The 15,634-nt window shown below is 37.1% G+C and overlaps 4 protein-coding genes across 12 annotated transcripts in view; 3 read left to right on the top strand and 1 right to left on the bottom strand.

The window, feature by feature from the left end:
• The window catches only part of LOC112052834 (zinc finger protein 84-like), a 387,100-nt gene that overhangs the window by 173,867 nt on the left and 197,599 nt on the right, over window positions 1-15,634 (top strand). The window lies entirely within an intron of this gene.
• On the bottom strand, window positions 242-3,091 carry LOC112055151 (uncharacterized). The gene is made up of 5 exons (XM_024095153.2): window positions 2,965-3,091; window positions 2,227-2,320; window positions 1,714-1,887; window positions 716-828; window positions 242-370 (listed from the first exon to the last, which is right to left on the bottom strand). Exons 1-5 carry the CDS (start codon window positions 3,067-3,069, stop codon window positions 311-313), a joined length of 546 nt encoding a protein of 181 aa, XP_023950921.2. The 5' UTR covers window positions 3,070-3,091; the 3' UTR covers window positions 242-310.
• On the top strand, window positions 3,343-3,968 carry LOC112055143 (small nuclear ribonucleoprotein Sm D1). The gene has a single exon (XM_024095145.2). The coding sequence runs from the start codon at window positions 3,448-3,450 to the stop codon at window positions 3,826-3,828; it is 381 nt and encodes a 126-aa protein (XP_023950913.1). The 5' UTR covers window positions 3,343-3,447; the 3' UTR covers window positions 3,829-3,968.
• LOC112055138 (uncharacterized) lies at window positions 7,716-10,622 on the top strand. The gene is made up of 2 exons (XM_024095139.2): window positions 7,716-7,840; window positions 10,349-10,622. Exons 1-2 carry the CDS (start codon window positions 7,790-7,792, stop codon window positions 10,601-10,603), a joined length of 306 nt encoding a protein of 101 aa, XP_023950907.2. The 5' UTR covers window positions 7,716-7,789; the 3' UTR covers window positions 10,604-10,622.

Below are 15,634 nucleotides of genomic sequence, written 5' to 3' on the forward strand. Positions count from 1 at the left end.
CATTATGTAAATGAAAATCTATTGTATTCATAGATTTAAAAATCTTGTACCGATTCGTAAATCTATGGCACGGAGACACTTCCCTTTAGGCCAACGGGCTGTCGAACAAATTGACGAAGGCTTGGCCATTAAAAACTGTAATTTGTATTTATAAAAATCCATAAATTAATAATTTTTTCAAGTTTTATAAATTCTATATCAGATCTTTTCTGACAATATATTTATTGGTTGATACTCTGACAAAAACAAACAAGTTTATTTTTATTTACTTTTTAAGTAATATAATAATTTGGGATAAAATGCGTAACGTTTATGGAGTTACGATATTCACTGAGTTCTTGATCATTTTCATAAATTCTTGGACTGATATCTGAAATAAAAATTAATATTATTATCCATATACCAATATCAAAAGATACTGAATATGCGAAAGTATGTCCGTCTGTCTGTTATCTTTTCATGGCTATAACGCTGAACTGTTTTTGATGAAATTAGCCATACAAATAAAATTGGACCTTGGAGCAGGACGTAGGCTTTTAAGTTTTTATCCTGCAAATAAAAAACCCTGTTTCCAGCGAGATTTGTGAGAATTTCACATATCAAAAAGAGATGAATACATATATTTTACTGTGACTTGCTGCAGGAAGTAGGCACCCGTCATCTATTTTACCTAAAAGGTGCCATTGTATATACCCATAAAATTATAGCAACTAACGTATTCATCAAGGTCAGTGTCAGCATCGTCAATCATTTCCTGGATTTCCTCGTCCGATAGATGTATGCCGAGAATTTTTGTTACTTGCTTTACGTTCTCAAAACTGATGAACCCTGTAATTAGGCAATTAGGTATCATGTAGGCATAAAAGAGTCCAGTTACATTCAGGGGCTATTCTATAACGATGTTTTGTTTATCTTGTAAATGCGAGTTTCAAATTCACTTCTCTTTCTACAGTATCGTTTTAGACAGAGAGCAATAGATGTAAATTCGAAATTCACACTTCCGAGATTTGTAAAACATTATCACAGAACAGATGATGCATTTCCCAGTGAATGAGACTAAATAGCCTTTTCAGTCTTAGAATTTCTATAATTTTATACCCCAGGTTGTCGGGCTCGAGACACTGCAGGACGTATTCGTAGCGTGCCCTGCGAGGTATTGCTCTGGCCATAAGCAATGAAAGAAAGAAACATCATGCCTGTCTGTACCCTTGAAAAGAAAGAGTGTATAGCTCAGCTTAAACTATGAATTACATAGAAGCATAATTAATACACGGCGCTTATTTTCAGCCGAACCCTGCGTGACATCACAGCTTATTTAAAAATATATAAATTGAAAATCAAATTCACCACATAAGATTATTTATTGCAGTATAAACAGCAAGTGTGTTCTGTTATACAATGTTTGGTAAAATGGTCATCTCGCCATTATCCAGGCGTCAACATGAACGTTGATTGGTAGATTTAAAGGACTGCCCTGAAGCGAAATGGCACGTCGATTCTCTTTCCACGACCGCAAACGCTTTGACAAACTAGAAAAATGTATGGGAATGACATTTGCTATTGACAGGTCACGTGATCAAGATCTGTCATTCCCATACATTTTTCTAGTTTTTGAAGCGTTTGCGAACGTAGACGACCACATATTGGAGATAGAGAGACCACCCTTATTCGGACATTTTTTATTCTAACAACTAGTATAAAACGAATCAAAACCTGTATCATCCATGTCAAAGAGACGGAAGCTCTTCATGATATCGCCGTCGCTGTCGAGTGACATAATTTTTCTCATGATGGCAGTCTCGAAGTTCTCGAAGCTTAGTTTGCCCGTCTGCCCCTTGTCCACTCCGTTGATCATATGTTGCAGTTCCTCTTTAGAGGGTTCATAGCCTAGAGCAGAATTATTAATAACTAAAAACTAGAAGGAGTTCGAACGTTTTTGGTTGAACGTATGGAACCTGGCCTATTTGACCCCCATTTTGTTGTTTCGTAATCGTGGTGCAGGGTTAAAATGGTGTTACTGAAATATTCTTAGAGATGAAAATCGACGTAATACGATGTTAACAACAATCAGTAAAAATAGACTTCAGATATCTCAATGCCGTTGCACTTTGGATAACCGTATTCAGAGATTTTTTGTTCGTCTATGTGTCCTTTACCCATACATACAGCATTCATCGTGCACCGTAATTTAAAAAATAAACGCTTATATTTACGAGTATGTCTCACCTAAGGCTTTTATTGCAACGCGAAAGTCTTCTGCTTTTATTTTACCTTCGCCACGATAGTCAAGAAGATTGAACGCATCGTGTAAGTCTTTTTTCTGTAAAGTTATTTCATTTTAATTATTTTTTCAAGTCATCGTATCAAATCGTGTATCATCCTATCAGACATAACAACTCAGAATTGGAACGGCACAATATCAAATCGAGCCGTAAAGCGAGGCGTCACCTACCTACGAATCTCCTTCGAGATTAAATTATCTTGAAGGAGAAGGCAAAATAGATCGTAAAAAAGCCTACGTGATACTTATACAGAATGTTTAGAAACCTGGTCTTCTGTCAGTATTAAATGTGCTTTAACTTCCTTTTCTTCACGAGATAATTCAAAATCGTCTAATTCTTTATTCGAAATTTCAGCAGTCACTGACAAATCTAGGATAGCATTTTCCATTGTAATTATAACAATCTGTTTAAACGCGTACTGTAACTAAACTGTATTGATTTAACAAGCCATCGTGATTTTCGATAGGTTTGTATACAATAAATACCTACTGTTTGTTTTGTATACATTCTACAAGTAATATTCTCGTACAAAATATAGCCATAATAAAAAAATCTTAGAAAGAATTCATACATAGGATTATGATATTAGGTTTTGAGTTGTAAGTTGCAAGTACATCACAAAATAAAAAAAATACAAAGCGTTCAGCTAATACCTACGCAAAAATCATTGATGATTGAGTACCTGCTCATTTGTGAGTACCAGCCTCGCACTAACAGTTTTTTCTTCTTCTTCCTCTTCAACCTCAGCATCAATTACTGGTTCATCAATAATTACCTCATCATTCATATTAAAACAACAAACTCTCTGAAAATATTTAAAGTATAAATTATTATACTTATAATTGTTACATGAAGTATTTGACATCAAAAAAATCTTCTTTAAAATAACTTTTTGTATTTTTTATTTATCCTTTTTGTTAAACTAAATCTCTCTATTTATCTTACTCGCTGTATTTCTATCTTAAATCTTTTTAATATCCTCTTCGCTCAGTCAGAGCCTATTTTGTCTATGATATTATTTTATTTTCTTTGTGATTTTTTGCAAGTGCAACACTGATAAAAAGTCCGCCATATTTTTGTTTGGACGGCGTTTGAGGTTATTTGACGTTAAAATCGACGCCTATCTTGTTTCTAAGTTAAATAGGTTCAAAAACAGATTTTAAACATGAAACTGGTGCGTTTTTTGATGAAGCTCAGCCACGAGACTGTCACAATAGAGTTGAAAAATGGCAGCGTCGTCCACGGAACCATAACCGGCGTCGATGTCGCAATGAACACACATTTGAAAGCCGTAAAAGTAACGCTGAAAAACAAAGAGGAACTTCAATTGGAGACTCTAAGCATACGCGGGAACAACATAAGATATTACCTGCTCCCGGACAGCTTACCCCTAGAGACGCTACTAATAGATGATGCACCAAAAGGAAAAGGGAAGCGTGAAGGTGGATTCCCTCGCGGAGGCTCCAGAGGCGGTCGGGGTAGAGGCCGGGGAGGCCGTGGAGGCCCGCGCGGAGGCCGCGGAGGCCGAGGCCGTGGTCGTCGATAAGTTCCAGTGTTTAGTTCTTAAGTTTTCTCTTGTGATCATACTTTTAAATAAATGAAGGTTGGAGTCTTGAGTGAATGCAAGTCTTAATCTAAGTAACTCTGTAAGGTAAACCTAAGATTTGTAATACACTTGTAACAGTACATTATGGTATTTTATTTCCATAAAATCGTGTAAATTGACCAAATAATTCGTAACTGCCCGCACCCTGCTGTTTCTCTCATGTTCTCCATTCTTATAGCAATTCTGGCATAATGAGTAGCTTAAAAGCTTTTTCAGAATATACCTCTGTGCTAAATTTCATCTAAAACTGCTCAGGAGTTGTGTAGTGTAATTGATGTAACTATGTTTTACGTGCATATAGATTTATTACATACATATAAAAGTAAAGAGATGATAATATGATGTATAAATAAGCTTCTGGTTAAATTATTGCTTTAAAAAAGTATTTTTCTTGAAAAAAAAACACATTTTTGTATCACACTTCTAGCTCAAAAAGTTTACCAAAGTGGAGAAAAAATATTTGAAGCTATTATTTTTCCTGTAACAACAAACTTAACAAAGAAGAAAACAAACAAACCAGAGACAAGATCTTGGCATTCCATGGATTCACTGTCGGGGTGCGGGGTCCATCGTGTGGCAGAATGAAAAACTCCGAGCAGATCCCGTGACTTGTGACCGATGGTGTAGGGTTAAGGATGAGAGACAAATATCTTAGCATTCCATGGATTGACTGTGCGGGTGCCGGGTCCATCACGTGGTAGAGAGAAAAACACCAAGCAAAGTCCAGAACTTGTGAGTTGTGACTACTGGATGTAGGGTTAAGGAATTCTTTGACGATCAATCAACACTCCCCGTTCTCTGCTCGTGTTGTTCTCCCTACCTATCCAAATTTGGTAAGGATCCTATTAGAGCAGCTCTGGATACTCGTTCTAATATAGAACTAACTGCACTTCTAGAGAGGCCAAGGTCTTTAAGCAAGTTATATTAATAGGTCTTCAAAAAATAATGTAGAACTCAATCTTTGCTTGTTTGCTTGGCGGAAGAATTAAAGATGAATTAAAAATGTTGTTAGTTGTTGTTGTAGCAAACTTTTCTTGCTATAGTATTTATTTCAGAGTAGAATTATTAAAATTTTTATAGATATAAGTAAATTGCCAGGTGGCTACGGTAGGCCTGAGCCGGATTGGCAATTCATCTTCTCTCTGACCTTGTAACATGCTGAACTGGGCAGCCTTAGTAACGCCTCTGGGATATGTATTCACTAGCAGATGCCCGCAACTTTGTCGGTGTGGAATTTAGTTGTTTACAAATCCCTCGGGAACCATGGATTTTTCTGGGATAAAAAGTAGCCAATGTGTTAATCCATGCTATAATATATCTCAATACCAAATTTCAGCTAATTCGGTTGACTAGTTGATGCGTGAAAGAGTAACAAACATTCATATCATCAAAATTATCAGTTTTCACAAATCTCGGGAATCCATGGATTTTGTCAGGATAAAAAGTAGCCTATGTGTTAATCAAGAGTAAAATCTATTTCCATTCCAAATTTCAGCTAAATTGCTTCAGAAGTAGCAGCGTTATTGAGTAACAAACATCCAAACATCCATACAAACTTTCGCGTTTATAATATTAGTAGGATATGAACCCTCTGCTGCAGGACATTTGAGTGCCCAAGCAACCGGTGGTCAGGGCTCCAGAGTGAGGAACCTCGTCGCGCCGTCTCAAGAATCACTGCCTTCTGTATCTGACCCTGATCCAACAGTGAAGCGAAATGTCTTTGACATCTTTGTTAGAGAGTTGAACATTATCACCTTAAGCCTTTAAGCTTTGACACCTATATATATGTATTATCTATGTATCTAAGCCTTTAAGCCCAATCAACCTGCAATTTTGCTTTATAAATTTCTTTTTTTAATTGATAAGTTCAAGGACTATCAAAATGTCAAAATCAAATAAATATTTTGTTTATTTTGAACTGCTTTTCAGTGTCATATAAAAATTTTGACTTGCGAAACAAAATCAAATATGCATATTAATTTATAGAAAATGTAAAAATTATAAAGTGGAGATGTCTTAATATTGAAGAGACAAACAGTTTCTTTATAATAGGAGCAAAATTTTGTTTTTATATTTATTTATGGAATGTAAGTACCTATTATAGTACCATACCTTCTTATGTTATCGCCGCGTTGCAACGACTTGCGGTACTGACGGCTTCAGTGTACTCGTGGCGTTCGAGCCGTCCACATCTCTTGTTGTGTAATCCTTTATTGGTTACTTGAGATAAGCGGGGAGAGTGACTTGAGTGGAAAAGGGGAGTGTTAGATATCTGTCAAAGGCGCCTTCAACCCTACACACATCGTTCACAAGTGCGTGACTCCGCTCAAGGTCATTCTCTGCCAATCAGGGTTTATTGGTAACATTCTTAGTGGGAATTGTTAGACCTGACCTTGACAGACTTTCATTCAATAATTGTGTTTGCAGACAACCGCTTCTGATGTGAAACCCCCTATATTTTGACACTTATTATTATCTTCTATTTTCTATTCTACCTCAACGATCTTATAACTTGAATAGCCTACTAGAAGGCCAGGCTTCCTTAAAGAAGGGGCGCTGCTCCAATGGACAAATTTAGTTAATAATTTTTGACCTAATTAACAATCAAATGTTAATCGATCTCAATGTCAGACCAATGACTTATAATGCTTAAAGCTCCGTCACAACAAGCTCTCGCTTATCTAGTCACACATTCGATGCCTGCCTGCTTGACTATTATCATACTTACTGTTACAATAAATTAATGAAGTCTTTTAAATATTGAATATTATTAAATTTTATTAAATATTGACTTTGCAATTGCACGTTGTAGAGTCAACATCTCCTGAGGATGCTCCGGTTTCGGGGTGAAACGTACGTAGAGAGTATTTTGTCGGACCTGGGTGACGTTGTCGCATGGGTTCGTCGACTTTTCGCGGATGATAGCAAAATAAATAAATCATTATATAATTAAGTCTTTACAATAATTAATTTGAGGGTAACGAGAATGTTGGTCAACTATATATTTATAATATATAGTCAGCTATATATATAACCTATTTAATATTATAAAAAGGTAAAGTAAGTGAGTTTGTAGGGGGTGATCTCTGGATCTACTAAGCCGATTTTGAAAATTGTTTTACCAGTAGTAAGCCACGTTAAATGTAAGTGTCTTAGGCTAAATTAACCCTGTATTCTCAAGAATAAGGAAACCACGGGTATTGTATTACATACTTCAAAAATAAATGGTAAAATTCTTTTTTAAACAAAATAATAAGTGTTCCATCTTTCCTACTGTGGTCTGAGAGCTGGTTGACATTTGTGGCAAGGTATTTAACCTGCATTGGAGTAGCCTGACGGATCCAAGCTCCATGACCCCTCTGCTATTACAGTTCTAGAAATCTTGTCCTGTACCTCTCTAGTCTCTACTCTAACACAACTGGAGTCCTGTCTGGGTATTAGTGGGAGTAAGTCAGCCCCTGTATCTCCAAAATTAGATGTTTTTGAAGTAAAAGTTCATTACGCATTCTTTACTTGAGTAAGTTGGTGAATGCGTTACGAAAATTGTAATCGAGTGATGCGTGCTGCCATCTAGAGAACACTGTTTGTTATTTTAAACTATCAATAGATGGCGTTCTTAGAGAACTTCGAAACGATCCCTTTTCATACCAGAACCTGTTGCGGTGCAGTTATGTCTGTGACTAGATGTGATAGATGGCGTCGCATAGATTGTTTTTTACTTCAGTCATGTGTTTGATGTAAGGGCGGACAAAGTTGAGGGCGTTCGCTAGTTTTAATAACCATTGTTAAAAATGCAAAAAAAATGTATAAATAAACAAACGAGAGACTAATCAAATACAAAACTACTAACTACCTCGTTTGCCCATTACTTAAAGACTGGTGGCTTGTTGACATTCAAGAAATGGGTGACGAAGACAGGCCCCGACCAATGGTGGGGAGGAAACCATGTGAGGTAACTATTCGTTTTGACATAACAATGGAATCTACACATTTCTTTTGACAACGTCTCTGGTGCAGTTCATTCAGCACACACCATTTCCGGGGTTAGCATATTATCTTCCATTTTGACTTTTGAGGTTAAAAAAGTTAGCCCTTGACTACAATCTCACCTAATGGTAAGTGACGTTGCAATCTAAGATGGAAGCGGGCTAACTTGTTAGGAGGAGGTGAAAATGCACACCCCTTTTGGTTTCTACACGATATCGTACCGGAACGTTAAATTGCTTGACGGTACGTCTTGTCTGCTGACTATGGGCCTTATTAGAAGGCTCAAAGTCACTCAGCGGGCGATGGAGCGAGCTATGCTTGGAGTTTCTCTGCGTGATCGAATCAGGAATGAGGAGATCCGCAGACGAACCAAAGTCACTGACATAGCTCAGCGAGTCGCGAAGCTGAAGTGGCAATGGGCGGGCCACATAGTTCGGAGAGCCGATGGACGTTGGGGTCCCAAGGTGCTGGAATGGCGACCACGCGCAGTGTTGGGTTGGGCGACCCCCCACTAGGTGGACCGAGGATATCAAGCGGGTTGCAGGGAGCCGCTGGAAGCTGGCGGCCAAAGTCTCCCACCAGTCAAATTATTTGACTGTAATTTACGTGCGATGTAATTTAGCTATCTGTTGTCCTTGAAAGTAGCCCCTGATAAATTCAAATAAATGGGGATGATGACTAGGTTTGAATATATTGATTTTTATGATACATTCGGGTAAATAAGGTCAATGTTAACTAATTTATACATAAAAAGCAAAGATTGTCTGGATAATTGCAAAATAAATAAGTCAAAATCTATTAATTTTTTTTATCGGAATTAGATGAAAATTGATACAGTTTTAGCTTCCTTACATTAAATGTGACATCTTTCAATAAGTGAACTATAAACATTAACTCACAAATAACAAAGATATTAGTAATTTTGTTTGACCGCCCATACAAATCTAACGATCATTATGACCTACGACGTCATTAGTTCGTACCATTTTGTATGGGGCGTTTTTCAGGGATCCGCGGCAGCGCCGCAAATCTGACCCTTTAAATCCCTGTAGCTCCGAAAGTAATGATCGCAGATACCCTATTACTTTTACAAAATTGCTTTGCTATTAGTATACTCTTAATTTATATACAACTAGCGGACGCCCGCGACTTCGTCCGCGTAAATTTCGTTGTCAACTTTACTACTACCCCTACCCTAACTACCACTACCCCAACCCTACCCAACCCTACCCAACCCCTACATCTACCCTACCCCTACCCTACCCTACCCTACCCTACCCCTACCCCAAACCTACTCCTACTCTACCCCTACCTTACCTACACCCTACTCCCATCCTACCCCCATCCTACCCCTACCCCCATCCTACCCCTACCCTCCCCGTACCCTATCCCTTTCCTACCCCTATCCCACCCGTGCCCCTATCTCACGCCTATCCTACCTCTACCCTACCACTTCCCTATCCTACCCGTACTTCTACCCTACCATTACCCCACCTCTACCCCTACCCTACCACTACCCTAAACCCGGCCCTAAACCTACCCTACCCCTACACTACCCCTACACTTCCCTACCCGTACCCTACCCTACCCTGTAACTTCTCTATCTTACTCCTACCCTTAGCAAAATCGGTCCAGTCCTTCGAGAGTGGTGGTATGACCAAGAGAAATAGAGACTTCTATGCTAATAATATAAAGAGGTAAAGTTCGTGTGGTTGTAGGAGGTAATCTCTGGATCTACTGGGCCGATTTGGAAAATTGTTTTACCAATAGAAAGCTACGTTATTTGCGAGTGTCATAGGCTATGTTTGATCCCCATATTCACACGGGAACGGGAACTACGTAAATGAAAGCGCCGGGCGTCATATAGCGGAATATGTGCGTCTTTTAGAAATTTTGTATTATCTCCGAAACTATTTAAGTAATTAACATACTGTAAAGGGCAAATCTTATCTCTATAATATCCTTGTGATTATTAAATAATTTATTTTAATAAGGATTAAAGTTTAGTTGTATAAATAATGACGTAAACCTAGGTATATAAAATTAATAATTTTTAAAACACAAGAGGTACTATATCTGCTAATATATAGAAGATAGATATATGGTGTCGCGGACTTTTTTGTAGAACTTTTAAAGATACATAAAGTCTCCATACATTAATTTCAATTTTACACAATAGTTAAGGCAGCGCATGCGAATAAGTCTGTTTAAGAGGATTTTCAGGCCGACCTGTATGATAAAAACTGTTATAACTCGGCTAATATATATGATACCAATATAAAATATAGCCTATAGCACTCCCCGATAATGTAGCATTCTACTGGTGAAAGAATTTTTAAAATCGGACCAGTAGTTCCGAAGATTACCCCATTTAAAAAATGTGACAAACTTACAAACTTACAAACTTTACCTCTTTATAATATTAGTATAGAGTATAGATTAAAAAAACTGTCATCATCCCTATTGTTCCTAGAAAAGACCGAACGCTGCAGACCAGTTCGAGGAACACCAAGTGGAGTATGAGAGACGAGACACGCAGACCCTCCGGAGGGACTGGGAGACCCACAACAGTACTTATCCAAAACTGAGAGACGAACTGGAGAAGCGGCGGTCCATTGCACACGTGGGTTTTAATTATCAATCATCATTGACAACCGATGGACGTTCACAACTGCGGGCCTATTGTGTATCTCGGTGTACCATTGAAATACCAACGAAATTACGATGAAAAAAGGTGTAGTGAACACTTTTTTTCATCGTAATTTCGTTTTTGTGATCATCTAAGATAGTCATTTCAACGAAATAATCTTATAAATAATATTAATTTATAAAATTACTAGCGGACGCGCGCCTTCACCACTTCATAGGTTGAATTTTAAAATATTTTGAATTCTATTATATTTCGTATTTTTTTCTTGTGATATATGAACAAATTTTTAAAATTGTAACTAAAAATGAAGGACTTTCCATACAAACTTTCAACCCCTATTTCACCCCCTTGATATTTTATTTTCACAATAAAAAGTATCCTAAAACCTTCTCCGTATTATGGTCTTAAACTGTGCCAAGTTTTATCTGAATTCTTCATTCAAGAGTTTCAGCGTGATAGAAGTAGTCAATGAAATAATCTTAAGTGCACCATTTTACATTGTGGTAAAGTTTTTTTTGTTTCTACGATCATCTAAAATAGCAACGAAACTACGTAACCAGATTTTCGTTAAAATAACGTTACTACTCGTACCTGGTACAACCTTTACTATATTACGATTATTAATTCCAGTCAGTAAAATGACAAAAGCAACTGACACTGAAATGTCATTTTACTAACTGGAATTAATAATCTTAAGTAAGATTAGTCCGCGTGAAACCCTGCTACTACCCTATCCTACTCCCACTCTACAGCTACCCTACCATACAGGGGATGAGTAGGGAAGAAGCAGGTCCGCAGAAGAACCATAATCACCGACGTAGCTCGAACCATAATCACCGACGTAGCTCGAACCATAATCACCGATGTAACTCACCGAGTGGCAAAACTAATCTGACGCGCTTGTTGCATATTTCTGAAGTTATTTTCTTTTTGGGTTGTCCTAAATGTATGTATCTTCTTGAAGTATTTTGTTTCTTTTTTTTATTCTTTACAAGTTAGCCCTTGATTACAATCTCACTTCATGGTAAGTGATGCTGCAATCTAAGATGGAAGCGGGCTAACTTGTTAGGATAAAAGTCAACCCCTTTCGGTTTCGCTTCGCTTAGCAGCACGTCTTTGTTGGTAGGGTTGTAACTAGCCACGGCCGAAGTCTCCCTGGACCAATTAAGAAAACCTCAATCAGCCCAGCCCATAAATTATAACCCAGGATCTTCTTGTAAATCCAATGCACACCACCGTCATGGAGACCGTCAGATTTGTTTAATTTTCCAGTGTCGCATCGAAGAACAATCGTCCCAAAGACATGTGAATCCAGCAGATCACCACGGTGCCTTCAACTGCAAGACCTATTCAAGCCAAGACAGCCAGAGCAGAAGCACTGACTCCAGAAGGTCCAGAACGCCTTCTGGCATTCCATCCCTGAGTAGCTACAACTCGTATGGATCTATTAACCAAGAACCGATGGTCAGTGAGAGGAACCTCCATGATGATGAGGATGATGAAGAAGATGATGATGATGAAGGGACCAGTGATAGTAGGGGAGCTCACAATGCTAAACGTCGATTTACTCGAACGTCGCGAAGACGTAGACTATAGGGTGAACCAATACTTAGAAATACTGTTTTCGCTAGCTACAAACAATTTTTATTACTTCGTCGTCATCAACCCATATTCGGCTCACTGTTGAGGTCGAGTCTCCTCTCAGAATGAGAGAAATGAGGCCAATAGTCCACCACGCTGGCCCAATGCGGATTTTGGAATGGAAATAGATTTCACTCTGGATTAACACATAGGCTACTTTTTATCCCGGAAAAATACATAATTCCCGCGGGATTTGTGTAAAATTGAATTGCACGCGGACGATGTCGCAGGCGTCCGCTATTTTTTAAATAAATTGTACCTTAATAATGAGAGTTAAAAACTTTAACACTTAATTACTTTAAATACCCGTATATATGTCGAGCGACCACGAAATAAGTATAAAATAATTAATTATTTGAAGGTAATTACGAGTTTTTCATTTATATAGTTTTCATGCTTGAAGTGGCAAGACGAGGAAGTTTGTTTGAAGTCTAAATTATTCTATGAAATAGGTATAATTGCAATATGCTTCTTGTAAGTACAAGGAAATGGTAGACCATATTCTATGAGTGAGGTTTTATCTACTAATAATAATATCTATGCCTACCTATAATGGGGATGATGACTAGGTTTGAATATATTGGTATTTATGATATATTCGTGTAAATAAGGTCAATGTTAACTAATTTATACATAAAAACCAAAGATTGTCTGGATATTTGCAAAATAAATGAGATTATAAAATTTCAAAATCTATTAAAAATCTTTTATTGTAATCATATGAAAATTCATACAGTTTTAGCTTCCTTACATTAAATGTGACATTTTTTAATATTTGAACTATAAACACAAATGCACAAATAACAAAGATATTAGTAGTTTTGTTTGAACGCACACACAAATCTAACGATCATTACATTACTTTCGACGTCATTAGTTTGTGCCATTTTGTTTGGGGCGTTTTTCAGGGATCCGCGGCAGCGCCGCAAATCCGACCCTTTAAATCCCTGTAGCTCCGAAAGTAATGATCGCAGATACCCTGTTACTTTTACAAAATTGCTTTACTATTAGCATACTCTTAATTTATATACAATTTAAAAAACTGTCATCATCCCTATTAAACTGTAACAGTTCAAATTCTGTACATTGAACATATTTCGAAAATTTTAATTGGAGGTCATTATATAATCAATACTGAAGCCCAAATTATTTTTTTTTATTTTTTATTGAGCGGGCATCACGCTGAAACTACTGAATGAATTCAAATTAAACTTGGTAGAATTTGAGTCCATGATACGAAGAAGGTTATAGGATATTTTTTGACGCTAAAATTAAATTAAAAAGGGTTGATAGTTTGTATGAGATGTCTTTATTTTTCAAGTTACATTTGTAATAATTGGGACAACGAGAAAAATACTAAAAATTCAAGAATAAAATATTCAAGATTTTTCAAAATTCTTAAGGGATTGAAGTTTATTTAACATACCTAAATCATATATGTATTGAGATATAGTTTTGTGAAATGATTCTATACATAACTCATGCGAAAATATAAATAGAAGAGGGTGAAATAGGGGTTGAAAGGTTACATCGATTTTGACGCGGACGAAGTAGCGGGCGCTAGTTTCAAATTAAAAAAAAACTTTTATTATCATAATTTTTAGCTTATATTAACGACCAGCCCACCATAATTATAGGAGAGGGGATATGGAGCTAAGACCCACCATGCTATTACAATGCGGGTTTTTAATTTTTTTTTATTCTTTACAAGTTAGCCCTTGACTACAATCTCACCTGATGGTAAGTGATGATGCAATCTAAGATGGAAGCGGGCTAACTTGTTAGGAGGAGGATGATAATCCACAGCCCTTTCGGTTTCTACACAACATCGTATCGGGACGCTAAATCGCTTGGTGGTACGTATTTGTCGGTAGGGTGGTAACTAGCCACGACCGAAGCCTTTCACCAGCCAGAGAACGAACTCAGGACCTCCGTTTTGTAAATCCACCGCGCATTCCACGGAGGCCGTCAAAAATAGTGAGTCACTATGTGGTTTTTCATCGTAGATTCGTTTTTTGCAATCATCTAATATTGCATTTTCAACGAAATAACATAATTATTTTTTTTTAATTATGGTAGTTTTACGTAAAGTGGTTGCAAGTATTAACGTTATTTTAACGAAAAATCGTTATTTACGCAATTTCGTTGAAATATTTTAGAATTTAAACTATCGTGAGTGTTATTCATATTAATTGATTATGAAACACGGCTAAAACTCACGTGATATTACGTCGGAGTATGCCCGACTAGTTTCGAACCCATACGGGATCCTTAGTCATGAGCTGGTTCTTGCACGGCACGATCCAAACCGCGACATGGCGCCGCGAGCGGCCTTTCATTGAAATAATCATGTTAAATGACCGTAAAAATAAAAAATCACCGCCTTGTTTAGGCCATTTCGTTGAAATAACTATGATAGATGATAAATACGACGAAAAATGATGTAGTGACTTATTAAGTGAATGGTACACCGAGTTACATGGACCGCAGATGAAAAATGAAAATGAAAAATGAAAATGAAAAAAATCTTTATTCGTCAACTAAGTCTTACAAACAAGTAGCAAGGGCCCCTGTACTAGGTGGAAAACCCGTATTACTGGGTGCCCCGCGCATTCACCACACAGAACAACCGTAGTTAACAAATAACAGAATTATAAATTATAATATATTTAGTGTGTGTGTATGTGCGTGTGTGTGTGTTTGTGTGCGTGTGTGTGTGTGTGTGTGCGCGTGTGTGTGTGTGTGTGTACGTATATGTGTGTGTGTGCGTGTGTGTATTTTCAGTTTGTGTTTTATTTGAAATAATTGCGTCCGTATTTAAGAAAAGTTATCTTTAAGTAAAAGTTCAGTTTGTTCATAGTCTAGGGCCAGCAAGGTATCAGTTACCACCCGTTTCAATTTATTATGAGTCAAAGCATTAATTTTGTGACTTTTATTAAATTTGTTATAGAGAAATGAAGATTGGTAACCATATTGCTTTCTTAAAAATTTAGTTCTGCTTCGTGTATATTGGCAAACTTTAGTAGTTCTACGTTTTGAAGTGTTGTGTGGTTGGAACGGCAGCTTTTGGTGAATTTTATTTATACAGTTAAATATATATGTCTGTCTAATTGTGAGTAATTTATAGCTAGAGTGTAGTGAAAAAGTGGGATATCGAAAAGGTTTAAAGAACATCACTTTTAACAATGATCTCTGAGCTCTTTCAAGGGCAATTAAATGGGTTTTGGCTGCACCTCCCCATACGGTTATGCAGTAACTAATCACAGAATGTGCCAGAGCCTTGTATGTATTTATGAGAATTTTTTCATTAGCAACGTGTCTGAGTTTTTTGAAGATCCATATAAGTTTTCTCGTCCTATCCGTAATGCATTCTATATGTCGTCTCCAGCTCAGATGCTGATCAATAATTACTCCTAGATATCTAATACTATCAACTCTAGCAATATTGTTGCATGTGCAAATATTCGA

This window comes from Bicyclus anynana, chromosome 26 (genome assembly GCF_947172395.1).
Source record: "Bicyclus anynana chromosome 26, ilBicAnyn1.1, whole genome shotgun sequence".
Lineage (NCBI taxonomy): Eukaryota > Metazoa > Arthropoda > Insecta > Lepidoptera > Nymphalidae > Bicyclus > Bicyclus anynana.